Below are 14,159 nucleotides of genomic sequence, written 5' to 3'. Positions count from 1 at the left end.
TTTGGGGGCCCACCGTACGGGCACATTCAAATACAATAAATAATCTAACAAGTTTTTTTATATGAACATAGGCTGGTTGAGGTGCTGTACATAGAATATATATATGTAATGCAGTAAGTCTACTGTGTTATGTGGCACTTGTGCAGGGAGTGGGAGACTAGGGGCCCACCTTGCTCAGGGGCCCACCGGGGGATTCCCCTGTACCCCTGTGGGCTAGTCCGAGCCTGAGCACGGCAAACATGCAGAGAGGAGGCCAGAATAAAACTATGTCGTAGTTTTATTCCGGCAGCCTCTCGGCATGTTTGCCGTCCTGCCGCTGGAACCTCGGCCCGCCCCCATTATAGTCAATGGGGCCGGAGCGTTAGTACGGGGGCACGCGTGCACTAGCGGCAGCACGGATCCGACAGGCTGTTCACCCGCCGGAACAGCCTGCCGGAGTTCCTTGCCGCTAGTGTGAAACTTGCCTAAGTGGCATATCGCTATGATATGTCAGCAATGTCAGCGAGGTGCCAGTCCCACCTCCGGGACCCGCACCTATCTCTAGAACGGATCACCCAAAGTGAACAAGAACACACCGCGCATGCGCCCTCCATTCATTTCTGTGGGATTGCCAAAAAATAGCTGGCTCGGCTGTTTCCGGCAGTTCCGTAGAAGTGAATGGAGTGGAGTGCACCCTCAATTAATTTCTGTGGGTCTTTCGAAAATAGTCAAGCATGCCGATCAGCTATTTTAAGCACTCCCATAGAATGAAGGGTGGCTGTGCATGCGTGATGTGCTTTCCTCCACTTCAGGCACCCATTATTAGAGATAGGTGCTGGTTCTGTACCTATCTTACATTGGTGGCATATCCTAGAGATTTAAGGCACCCACAATGACTGGCACTATTAGGGGAGTTGGTACTAGAACAAGACATTATGACTGGGGTCTTGCTGCTTGCTCCACACTAATGGAGTACATGCAGATGTCACAACCGTTCTCCAACGGTACAGTTGCCTGTGACAGGAGATGGAACAGGCAGTTTGCCAACCAGGAGTCAAGCCTCCCATCAGGTTGATTAAGCCGTTGTTATGCTGGGTCATTTTCTGACAGCGGGGGGTGACCAGGGTAACACATGCTTTCCGGGACCCATTGCTAACGCATTCCTAGTTCACAGCAACCCTTACGAGTAGAATGGCCTAACTCCTAACATCCTGCTAGCTCATCATACATCAGGATTATAAGCAAAACCGCCATTTTGGCCACCTTCCGGGAAACATTTTTTTTTCTAGCAAATGGTATATAGTAGCATTGGAAAATATTGCTCTGGTAAACACACTTATTGGATAATTGAAACAGAGCTTTATGGGTGCAAAGCCTGTTGTAGATACACAAGCCGGCGCTGGATCTATGTTGGTGGAGGTAAATATAAAAATACCCCCCAAAAAAAATCTTATGTATTTGCCCCATGTCTCCACAATTTTACCCTCCTTCTTGCAGTGAATAAAATAACACACAGTTACGTCTCTACCTTGCAGTACCACTTTTCACCAGTGATGGCAGCAAAACACTATTCACAGTTAGTTGCGCCGCAATCTGCCACTTTTCCCTGCTCACGCCAGGTCTAAAATAGTGGTCGTGGCGAGGGCGGGGAAGGGGACGGGTCGGGAAGCTCGTCTCATTTACCATTTTCTACACCTGTTTCAGGCATAGAAAAAGGTCTAAATGTAAGACAGCAAGGAAGCCTGATGCTGCGATGGGTCCTGTAGAGATAGATCTCAACATAGGTGGGCTCCAACTCTTTTTTCACATGGGCAGTGTAGACTGGTCACAGTAACAACAGCTGAAATACTGAGAGCGTCCCTTTGTCCTTCTCTCTACAAGACAAGAGAAGTGCAAGCAAGTGCCAAGCATTCCTGTCTTGGGGGGAGGGCTGTGGTACTATGAACCAGGAGGTGGCCCCCTATTGATCCCCCATAATTCTATGAATTACCTTAAAAACCTGTTTTAGGATGATTCAATTAGTGGTAAAAATATTCTTTTTTTCCAAGGCATAACCTTGGATTTCATTAGATCATCCATGAACATTTGCCTTCAATATAAACGTCCAGGAAAATCTCTTTAAAAGGTAAAATTCTGGTTTCCTCCAGACACCACTAGGTGGAGCTTACTGCATATACAGTTTCCATTGTACTCACTCATAAGCCTGTATGCAGTATGCTCTAAAGCTCCCCCTAGTGGTGGCACAATTTGATATTTTAACTCTGTGGTTAGGTAGAGGATTCTGCATATGAGGAGAAGAGAGGCAGAAAATATTTTACCTAAGAGTTTCAAATTACACTTGTGAAGTCATTATAATAGATGGGTGCGAACAGAAATCGTGAAATGTTAGCATAAAGGGGATCAGTCAGGTCCTATTGTTTTACCTGTCAATGTGGACATTTTATATAATTTTTTTTTTACATTGCACTTAAACCCTGCAATAAAATAAATTGTAGTTTGCAATTAGTTTGTGGTAAATCTGATTGGCAAGATATGGAAAATTATGGACAAAAAGAAAAAGAATCCTTTTCACCTTGTCATTTGCTCTTTGTCCCTTTGCTCCTTTGTCTCATCGATTCCGCTGGTTTGGAAGTAGAAATGAAAAGATGCAAATTCAGCCAGTAATTGTGCATGACTCCAGTGCAGGCAGAGAAAGGGTTAAAGTTCAAGCGTGGCTGCACATACAGGCCGGCGGCCATTGTTTCAGATTTGAGCTCTGTTAAAATTTGACCAAAACTATCAATAATTCTTCTGTACGGTTACGGGTTCACAAGCTCTTCAACTTTTCCAAAAGATCTAGAAAAACGAGCAGTAACTTAGTGCTCCAGCCCCTGATGTCCGGTAGTTTAGTGCTTTAGTCTTTGGTTTTAAAGGGGTACCCCACAATTTATTTATTTTTTAATTCCCCACCACCACCCACCAAGCAGGACCTTACCTGCTCCCACTGCTCAGTTCCTGCTCTGTGGGTCCACAGCTGTCCTCACCACAGTTCCAATGACGGACCTCAGCAGTCACGTGTCCCCAAGCCCCAGAAAGCTCTGGCCTGCAAGAGTTTGGGGACCCATACAATCTGTGGTGGTCAGTCATCTGTCATGTACCTTTCTAGGGAATTCCTAGCTAGGTTTAGGACCCTCATCAATTATCAAGAGTATCCAACACTCTGGAGGATCCAGCATTTCTGTACACGACACGGACCGCTCATTGATTTCTGTGGACATCATGTAATACTTTGTTTCCCCTGTGGTGGCGCTGCAGAGGAATAGCACACTTGCAATTCCCTCTCACATTAGCCAATCATTGGAGGTCCCACCAGCAGGTCAGTGTGCAGTGTTCGCCATCCAATGGTTTGACGTCACAGTTCCGGTCTCTGGTGGTCACCCTTGAAACAAGCCTACATTCTAATGTTCCAGGTATATTAAATATTAGTTCTGCAGAACTGGCAGCGGACGAGAAGCGCGCAATGCACTAATTCCAGTGTCCTCGATCCTCAGTCTGATGACCAATAGATGTCTTTGTCTTTCTGAGTGGACATTGGAAGTAAGTTGGGTCTGACCATGCACTTAACTAAACTAAAGTTTTTAGGGAACCCCGGGGAGCATGGGTTCCATTAATGAGAACTGAATTCTGCATCGAAACTCATTACCCGAAGCCCATACTGTTTCTCTCTTCGGTAGGCGGTACGTGCACTTCACACACCTTCCCTTCATACAGCTGATCGGCAGGGGTGTCGGATGTAGGACCCCCATGATCTGATATTGATGACCTATCCTAAGGCCTCATGCACACAACCGTTGTTTCATTCCGTGTCCGTTGTTCCGTTTTTCGTGATTTTCTGAGGACCCATTGACTTTCAATGGGTCCGCTGAAAACTCGGCTAATGCACCATTTGTCATACGCATCCGTGATCCGTGTTTCCAGTCCGTCCAAAAAATATAACCTGTCCTAATTTTTTTCACGGAAAACGGTTTGCGGACCCATTCAAGTCAATGGGTCCGTGAAAAAACACGGAGGCACACAAGATTGTCATCCGTGTCCGCGCGTCTGCGTCCGTTTTTTTCCTATCATTTGCATGGCAAACTTGACTTAGACTTTTTTTTACTTTCCTTTATGTCTGGTGATCCTCCAAAAATAAAGGAAGACACACGGAAACAAAAACGGAAACGGATCACGGAACAACGGAACCCCATTTTGCGGAACGGAACACAACGGTCGTGTGCATGAGGCCTAAGGATAGGTCATCAATATTAAAAGCCCGGAGAACCCCTTTAACCATCTCCAGCAGTCCCATAGAGAATGAATGGTGCGGCATGCTTAATCCTCTGCTCCATTCGGAGCTTTAGCAATCAGTGGTGGTCCCCAGTAGTCGGACCCTTTGTGATCTAACAGTTATCCCCTATGCTATGAATGGGAGATAACTTTTGACTGGAATATACCTTCAAGGACATATGGTTCATAGAGGGAGCTTGGCCCTGTAAGGGTGGGCACTGAGCCTGGTCTAGAAGGCAAGGGTTAAAATCAGCATTTAATGGTTTCCAGTGGAGGTGAGGTCAAGGCTCTTTGTAAACAAACCACTATTAATGGTGGACTGGGGGCACTGTCTTGCCAAATCACGGTCCGCCACCAACCTGCAGCCATATTCAGTGCGTCAAATTCTCTAGAGTGCGATATGTTTTCTAATATTAAAGGGGTTCAGCAATTACGAATGAAGGGGTCCCATTAATGTAAATGGCACCAAGTTGTAAACCCAGACACAGCACATGGACAAACGTGAGCGTGGTAAAACCCTGAATGGCCTGTAGTTCTCACATACGCCGAGCAGAAGGTGCATCGAATATTAATGATAACTGTAGTGGCTGCTGACGTGTCTGGGAGACTTGTTGATTACCGCTATATCTTCCAGCTTAGAGAACGGCTCCTTTATTTCGGTAGAGTCTGAATATGCTGTCATTGGGTCTTTTTCTGTACTTTAGCATCTTGTCATTACACCAGCTTGCATTCGTGATCTATAGATTTCTAGAAATCCCCAAGGAAATCATTTTCTTTCACCAGCAGTCCGTCATCAAAACGAAAAGTAGAGTTTGCCATCTAGTGGTCAGAAATGTGAACTGCACAAATGTATTTAGGACCAAAACTGACCACAGACTTACAGATAAAAAAAATAATTGCAAAGTATTGTGTTGCATTGTTTCATATATCCTTTTATTGGGCAGTGGTAAAGTAAACGCTGTAATCGGACCACCAGTGACCAGTGACAAATATTCTGCTGCCTGAATGATGTGTTCCACCAAGCAGTGGGGCAGATTTCCATTGGTAAGATCTGATTGTTTTCAGTACCGTAGAGAAAAACGATCATATAATAGCACAGGTTTTTAATTATAACCTTCTTGGATAAGATCATCTTAAAGGGGGTTTAAAAATTGCACCAATTTGAGCACCATAAGCCTCTCCTATGTTTCCTAAACTAAAGGCCCACCACTCCTAGACTCCTCCTCACTGACTCCCCACTGCTAGACTCCTCCTCACTGACTCCCTACTCCTAGACTCCTCCTCACTGACTCCCCACTCCTAGACTCCTCCTCACTGACTCCCCACTGCTAGACCTCTCCTCACTGACGCCCCACTCCTAGACTCCTCTTCACTGACTCCCCACTCCTCCTCACTGACTCCCCACTCCTAGACACCTCCTCACTGACTCCCCACTGCTAGACCTCTCCTCACTGACTCCCCACTCCTAGACTCCTCCTCACTGACTCCCCACTGCTAGACCTCTCCTCACTGACGCCCCACTCCTAGACTCCTCCTCACTGACTCCCCACTCCTCCTCACTGACTCCCCACTCCTAGACACCTCCTCACTGACTCCCCACTGCTAGACCTCTCCTCACTGACTCCCCACTTAGACCTCTCCTCACTGACTCCCCACTGCTAGACCTCTCCTCACTGACGCCCCACTCCTAGACCTCTCCTCACTGACTTACCACTCCAAGACTCCTCCTCACTGACTCCCCACTCCTAGACTCCTCCTCACTGACTCACCACTCCTAGACTCCTCCTCACTGACTCCCCACTCCTAGACCTCTCCTCACTGACTCCCCACTCCTAGACCTCTCCTCACTGACGCCCCACTCCTAGACTCCTCCTCACTGACTCCCCACTCCTAGACTCCTCCTCACTGACTCCCCACTCCTAGACTCCTCCTCACTGACTCCCCACTCCTAGACTCCTCCTCACTGACTCCCCACTCCTAGACTCCTCCTCACTGACTCACCACTCCTAGACCTCTCCTCACTGACAACCTACTCCTAGACTCCTCCTCACTGACTCCCCACTCCTAGACTCCTCCTCACTGACTCCCCACTGCTAGACCTCTCCTCACTGACGCCCCACTCCTAGACTCCTCCTCACTGACTCACCACTCCTAGACTCCTCCTCACTGACTCCCCACTGCTAGACTCCTCCTCACTGACGCCCCACTCCTAGACTCCTCCTCACTGACTCCCCACTCCAAGCCTCCTCCTCACTGACTCCCCACTGCTAGACCTCTCCTCACTGACGCCCCACTCCTAGACTCCTCCTCACTGACTCCCCACTGCTAGACCTCTCCTCACTGATGGCCCACTCCTAGACTCATCCTCACTGACTCACCACTCCTAGACTCCTCCTCACTGACTCCCCACTGCTAGACTCCTCCTCACTGACGCCCCACTCCTAGACTCCTCCTCACTGACTCCCCACTCCAAGCCTCCTCCTCACTGACTCCCCACTGCTAGACCTCTCCTCACTGACGCCCCACTCCTAGACTCCTCCTCACTGACTCACCACTCCTAGACTCCTCCTCACTGACTCCCCACTGCTAGACTTCTCCTCACTGACGCCCCACTCCTAGACTCCTCCTCACTGACTCCCCACTCCTCCTCACTGACTCCCCACTCCTAGACTCCTCCTCACTGACTCCCCACTGCTAGACCTCTCCTCACTGACTCCCCACTGCTAGACCTCTCTTCACTGATGCCCCACTCCTAGACTCATCCTCACTGACTCACCACTCCTAGACTCCTCCTCGCTGGCTCCCCACTCCTAGACTCCTCCTCGCTGACTCCCCACTCCTAGACTCCTCCTCGCTGACTCCCTACTCCTAGACTCCTCCTCACTGACTCCCCACTTCTAGACTCCTCCTCACTGACTCCCCACTCCTAGACTCTTCCTCACTGGCTCCCCACTCCTAGACCCTGCCTCACTGTCTCCCCACTCCTAGACTCCGCCTCACTGACTCCCAGAACCATCCTTATCTTTATCTCATCTTGCTGCTGCTTCTCCTTTTCCACTTTCCTCAAAATCCATAAAAATTACCCTTAAAGGGGTTTTATGGTGTCGGGGAATTGATGACCTAACCTTAGGACTACTCATCTAGAGAAGACACCACCACTTTGGTGATCCCCACTCCCTGGTGTACAGCCATTCACTGACCACGGCTATTCAAAGTTATACATTAGTGCTGTGCCGTACGCCGCCTTGTGGTACTAACCTGTTGATCCGTTTGCCCTGTGTCTCCTGAAGAATCAAGGGGCTTATATAGATGAAACGCGTCAGGACACCATATTATACTACTTTTTGCATTATACCTTTCCTAGTTTTCAGCCCCATAGCTGGCACCCTTACAGCTATCCTTTCCACTCTGGATAGGGCCTCTGTAGGGTCTCTAGTACAGGACCAGGTTCCAGCCGGAGCCACCCCTTGCAGGGTTTTTTGGACCCCGTACCTAGGATTTTATAGGGTGGACTAAGCCAAGAAGGGTGTGGTAAGGCTAGCTTCCCTCCCTTAGGTCTCATCCTTACTAGCCACCCGCTAGTCTGTGTAGGGTGCAATCCGCAACACTTTGTTCCATTGTGGAAACGCACTTTCAACAATGGTGACACGACAATTATTTCGTTTTTTTTGTGTCAAGTAGTCATATTCGCAAACCCATCCAGCCACCTGACGGGTATACCCAGCGCTCTAGACGGTTCTATACCAGCGGCCAGTAGAGCTCTGGGCAAGCCACACCATTTTTTTATGTTTTTTAGGGGCTTCCGAGATCCAGCGCATGCCCAATAGAAAGCTATGGGCATCGGACTCGCTTTCAGCTTCTGCGCATGCGCCCGGCACCCATAGCTTTCTATTGGGCATGCGCCGGATCTCGGAAGGTCGGGGACAGCAGAAGCCGCCCAGCGAAGTGAATATTGATGAGCTGCGCGGCGCTTCAAAACGGCGGTTGGGCTGATGCTCGCTGGGCGCAAGTGGAGCTGAAACCCCACCCCTTGGGCAGAAAGAACAGCGATTACTTCAGGTTATAAAACGTGAGTTTACTGTATTCATAATGTGGACAGGGGGGATACTTATATGTTTTTAATGCACATTAGAAGACCTGTGCATGGATATGTACAGCTAATTATGGTTATTGGGCCTGTCAGTGTCCCTTTAAGTTACTGCCCCCCCCCCCCCTTTCCGTGTGCATTTTCTAGCTTTGGAGCAGTATTCAGGGTTGGGCACACCTCTACCCCTCTTCCCTGATTGACCAGTTTACCTGCATAACCTCAGGATACACCATCAATATCACATCATTTGAGGGTCCGACTCTCGGAGCATCCACAGATAAGTTGTTTGGAGGGGCCACGGCACACGTGCACAGTCGCCACCGAAAAACTGCTGTATTAGTCCAGAAGCTTCAAGATGGAGGGACCATTGTCTGACAAGGGTTTGACCTCTGCATGACTTCCAGAGATGGGGAAGGGGGGCAGACCAATTGGACGATATAGCAAACATGGCACTTACAGGATATGTGTGGACATGTTCCAGAGGATCATACTTTTGCTGCATACTTTTAAAAGATTCATTCCCTTAGTATTTCTTTGTGAAACCAGATGCCATAATAGTTTGATTTATTATGTGAAGATAGCTACATTACGATACAGCGTTCTGCTTCTAATTGATGGCAAGTGGGGGGGAGTCGATCAGCCTGTCAATGAAATTTTGGACGTTAAGAAATTTCCGTTGTATAATAAGGCGCAAGCGTCGATAATGGCTCTGTAAAGCAGTTATATGCATTTTACTGCCGCACATGTGTAATTCATTGCTAGTAATACAGTGATATCAATCCAGTGTCAGGATGGTGCAACAGTGACACACAGTGGACAGTAGTGGATCTGCAGGCCAATCACCTCCATCTGTAAGGAAAGACAGCCACATAGGAAAGATTAATATGGGGTCCCCTTCTGGCTCCCAACCACCTAGGATCTGAGGACTTTGTGCCCCACCCGCCATCTCCTTTGTATGATCCTTTTCTTGCTCATGTTTTAGGGCTTGTAGAGGCAGCGGTTCTCTCAACCCATTAAAATAAGGAACGAGACAGACCGGGGCTGGGGCTCCTCTTTCCAGGGGCCCTATAGCAGCCTCTATGGTATGATAGGTGTGGTATTCTTTTAAATACAGGAAATATTGGCTGAGCACTTATGCAACACTTTAGCAATCAATAGCGGCAGGACCCTCGCGGATCAAAACTTCTGATTGTTTTATAGAACAGTACCCTCTAAGGGCACTTTCACACTACGGATTGGCTCCGGATGCGTTCAGTGAAACTCGCACCATTTTACAAGCAAGTTCAGTCAGTTCTGTCTGTGATTGCGTTCAGTTGTTCATTTTTTCCCACGCGGGTGCAATCCGTTTTGATTCGTTCTTTACATGTGTGGAAAAAAAAAAAACGGAAGGTTTGCAAACAACATCTCCTAGCAACCACCAGTGAAAAACGCATTGCATCCGGACTGCAATGCGTTTTTCACTAAAGCTCCATTCACTTCTATGGGGCCGGGGCTGCCTGAAAAACGCTGACTATAGAACACGCTGCGATTCTCACACAACGCAGCATGTACACTCCTGTACACAGACCCTCTGTGCAGGGGCTATGCATTCACTTCACGCATCGCACCCGCGCAGAAAGCTCATTTGTGTGAAAGGAGCCTAAGGGTATGTTCACACAACGCATTCCTGGTGCAGATCCCGCACCCAAAAAACTGATGCAGACCTTCTCCATTGATCCACATGTGAATTTACATAGTGCCCCCCTTCCCCCCCCAACCGCAGTTTTCCATGGAAAAAAGAAGTGACTTGTCCATGCTTGAGATGGATTCCGTGTGAAATCTGCATCCGGAGTGAATGTGAATGGGTCCGCATCCGTGATGCATGGCGCACACGGCCGGCGGCTGTGGATTGCTGACCCGCCGTTTGCGCGCCGCAATAAGGCCACGGCCGCGTGCATGAGGCCTTCTCAAAACTAAAAAATGACCGGAATGCAGGGCAGACACTGAACCTCTATAGAATATGGTGAGAGCTGAGCTCAGGAGCAGAATTATGAATACCGCAGTGGAGGCAGATTGGTTATAAAGAGTGCGTTACCCACAATTATCATTTGTGTAGATTATAAGTGGATGTAAATTGTAAAACAGTTGGACATGTGACATTTCTTTAGAAAGTCATTGGTGGGTACAAGGACAATTAATATAATGTGTTTTTGTTTTTGTTTTTTGCAGTGCAGCAAGACTTGTGATGGCGGATTCCGCTACCGTAAAGTGTACTGCACTAATGGAAATGACAAGGAAGTCCCGGCCTTTCACTGCGATGATAGCAGCAGGCCATCGGATGTGGACAGCTGCAACCTCCAGTCTTGTGAATACATCTGGATAACCGGGGAGTGGTCAGAGGTACTAGCAATGGCGTCATTTCTCTCTATACATCAAATGAATTGGGGAGACCTGTCAGCCCTCCTGATGTCAGTTTTAGTAAATTCTTGCATTCCATAAAATAACCATCTTTGAGTGGTGCCATTCCTCTGCTATTCCTCTTGTAAATGTATCAACTGTGTCACCAGTCCCTCCGATCAATAAGGGCTGTCCCTGTACAGTCTGACACTGCCAGCGCTGATTGGGCAGTGTGCATTTGTGCAATTTATTCATACATTCATATATTTCCGGGAGGAATAACTGAGGAAAGTGCAGCACTGATTTCTGTTTTTAGTCAGGAGCCATGATTTTCCTCCTCGCTTCTATGGTGGATGCTTGTTTTTTTTCCAGTGCTCGGTAACATGTGGAATGGGCTATCGGCAGAGGCTCGTGTCATGCAGTGAAGTGTATTCAGCAAAAGATCATTACGAGTATGGCTACCAAAGTTCTGCAAACTGCCCAGGAACCCAGCCGAGCAACGTGCAGAGCTGCTTCTTAGGAGAATGTCCTGTGATGGCCTTATGGAGGGTTGGCAACTGGGGGAAGGTGAGCATTATGTGATACTTAGCTCATGTCAGCCAAAAGAAAGCGCGACCCATCTGAAGAAGGATGTCTGGGGGCTCTTGTCCTTCATCAGTACAGACCGTATGCGGAACCATTCATTTCAATGGGTCTGCAAAAAAAAACAGAATGTACATTCCGTGCATTCCATTTCCACATGTCCGTATTTCCGTTCCGCAAAAAAATAGAACATGTCCTATTATTGTCCAAGGATAGGAGTGTTCTATTAGGGGCCAGCTGTTCCGTTCCACAAAATACAGAATGCACACGGATGTCATCCGAATTTTTTGTGGATCCGTTTTTTCTTGTGCATGAGGCCTTATTTGCAGGCACCGCTCCGTGCAAAGTAGCTCATATCAGCAGCATCCCCCTCCCTGAGCTATGTCAAAGGCCCCATTCACATGACCGTGTTTTTGTTCAGCATCCAATCTGATTTTTTTGCAGATCGGATGTGAACCCATTCATTTCAACGGGGGGCCACAAAAAATGTGGACACGCATGTCCATTACGCAGTCCCTCAAAAAAGATCGACCAGTATCTTATTCTTGTCTGTTTTGAGGGCAAGAATAGGCATTGTTACAATGGGTCTGCAATGGGATGCAACACGGGCGTCATCTGTATTTTTTGCGGATCTTGGTTTTGCGGAGTGCAAAATACATATGGTCGTGTGAATGCACCCTAAGGAAGGGGTCAGCAGCCTCCAGCAGTGTTCTTCTAAGGCTTCATACACACGACCGTATGCATTTTGCATCCGCATTTTATGGACACCCATTGACTTCAGTGGGTCCGTGGTCCGCATTTTGTGGGCATATTCTATCTTTTTGCGGAAGGGACATACGGAGGCAGAAAGCACATGGATCGTCTGTGTGCTTTCCCCATCCGTATGTCCGTTCCACAAAAAGATAGGATATGTCAGCAAAATGCGGACCACAAACCCATTGAAGTCAATGGGTCTGGAAACAAATGGGGATGGCACATGGACCACATCCATATTTTGCATATCCACAATTAGCAAACGCCCACAGAAGTGAAAGGAAGATTCTGATGAGAGCTGTAGTTTCAGAACAGCTGGAGTGCCAATAGAAACATAGAATGTGTCGGCAGATAAGAACCATTTGGCCCATCTAGTCTGCCCAATAAGGTCACCCTTCTTTTTAGAGGAACCTCTGGTTTGAGTGCTATGAGTCCATTTCCATACTTTTTTTCCCCATGGAGCATTTCTTGAAAATGAGTCTCAATAAACTACTGCGTTTCTTCAAGGAGTATTTCCCCCTTCCCAGGATTTACTAATCCTATAGATGGCGTAACCTTAGACAGGCCGTCTAGACCTGCACCACATATCATAGGGGCTTGGGCTTGGTTGGCTATTACTTTGAGACAGAATTTTATGCCAGAATTGTGGTGCAATTTTGGTGCAAAATGTTTACACCTCTTTACAAAAAGCCCCACACCTTTTCTAGCAAGTCTGGGGAAAAAGTACAGAAACCCTAGTTGTACCAAATTGTACCACTTTTCAGTCCGATCTTAGGTGCGGACATATTAGTAAATTTGGGCCAACGTTCCAGGGGTGAAAATAAGGCCATAGCTATCATGAGGAGGCTATGAGACCCTTGGAAAAAGGGGGTCCAGTTCTGAATAGGTGGCAAGAACCTGTGCAGGACCCTCTCCAGAAGAATTGAATTGCTGGCAAAGAAGAGGTTGGGGCTGGTAAACAGGCCCTTCTGTGCTGGGTGCCAACACTGTGGACCATCATGGGGGCCCTTCTCTCCTATGTAGGCCACTGGATGAAGATATCCATGGTATGACAGGTTGCCCAGGTCTGCAGGTGATTCCCCATGCTATTCTGTTGTATCCGCAGTGCTCTGTGACGTGTGGAGCTGGGTTTATGCAGCGTTCTGTGCAGTGCCTAACCAATGATGACATGCCAAGCAACATGTGCCCCATGGATATGAGACCAGAGGAGAAGAGGCCGTGCTACAACCCCCATGACTGTAAGCAGAATTCATTCTCTGAGTGGTCTGTGGTATGTAAATGGTGTTCCTCCTTCTGTCCATCCACTGACTATCGTGGAGAAGGACGTTAGGACCAATATATAAATAGATGGAAAATGGATGGACTTCAGCTGGCCAGATACAGTGCTTTAGGTCATTGGTATCTGAGCAGTGGGGGTCCAACACTCATGCTTCTGCTGATCGTCAGGGGTCCCGGGTATCAGACAGTCGTGAGGCTAGGTCATCATCAGAAAAACCCTTTAATTTAACAGGTATGGCCAGCAATGTTCCATATTCATCAGTTGAGTCACTTTTTTAAGCATCTTCAGCCACCACTAGTGGAAGCTAATCAGCTTGCTGCAGACTATGTTATCATTCAGTTTAGTGTCTTCAGCAATCTCTTAAGCTCCCTCTAGTGGTGGCTGAAGATTTTGGACTCTGTATCAGAAAAATGGTGTGAATATACAGATCTCAGGCCCTGTTCACTTACTAATAGTATTTACATGGCAGCTATACTTTTTGATTATCTCTTGTATTTTTTAATGCATCTATGTTGTCCTGATGAAGCTTGATTTCTTGTGGATATGTCTCCTGCAGTCTGACCTAACTCAAGCCTGTACAGCACAGAGAGGCAGTCTGTTTTAGAGCAGCAAAAACTTCTTCTGAACATCTTGAGACATCAAGTCAAGTGGTTGCAAGACCACCACTTTTAGAAGTGCGTGGTGCTTAGCAGGAGGCATGTCTTCTCATGGCCCAACTTTAAATTACTGCCAGAGACCCTTTTTCCTAAGTATTTTGGAAACAATAACATGCTCCCTATCAGTGTACTGCTATGGATG

The 14,159-nt window shown here is 47.6% G+C and overlaps 1 protein-coding gene across 1 annotated transcript in view; it reads left to right on the top strand.

The window, feature by feature from the left end:
* ADAMTS9 (ADAM metallopeptidase with thrombospondin type 1 motif 9) overlaps positions 1 to 14,159 on the top strand; it is a 202,727-nt gene that overhangs the window by 180,985 nt on the left and 7,583 nt on the right. Inside the window, 3 exon segments of the mRNA XM_044301141.1 lie at positions 10,580 to 10,750; positions 11,120 to 11,314; positions 13,188 to 13,320. Coding sequence (XP_044157076.1) covers positions 10,580 to 10,750; positions 11,120 to 11,314; positions 13,188 to 13,320 — 499 coding nt within the window.

This window comes from Bufo gargarizans, chromosome 7 (assembly GCF_014858855.1).
Source record: "Bufo gargarizans isolate SCDJY-AF-19 chromosome 7, ASM1485885v1, whole genome shotgun sequence".
Classification (NCBI taxonomy): domain Eukaryota; kingdom Metazoa; phylum Chordata; class Amphibia; order Anura; family Bufonidae; genus Bufo; species Bufo gargarizans.
The sequence above is the reverse complement of the archived record's forward strand: the minus strand, read 5'-3'. Positions and strand labels throughout refer to the sequence as shown.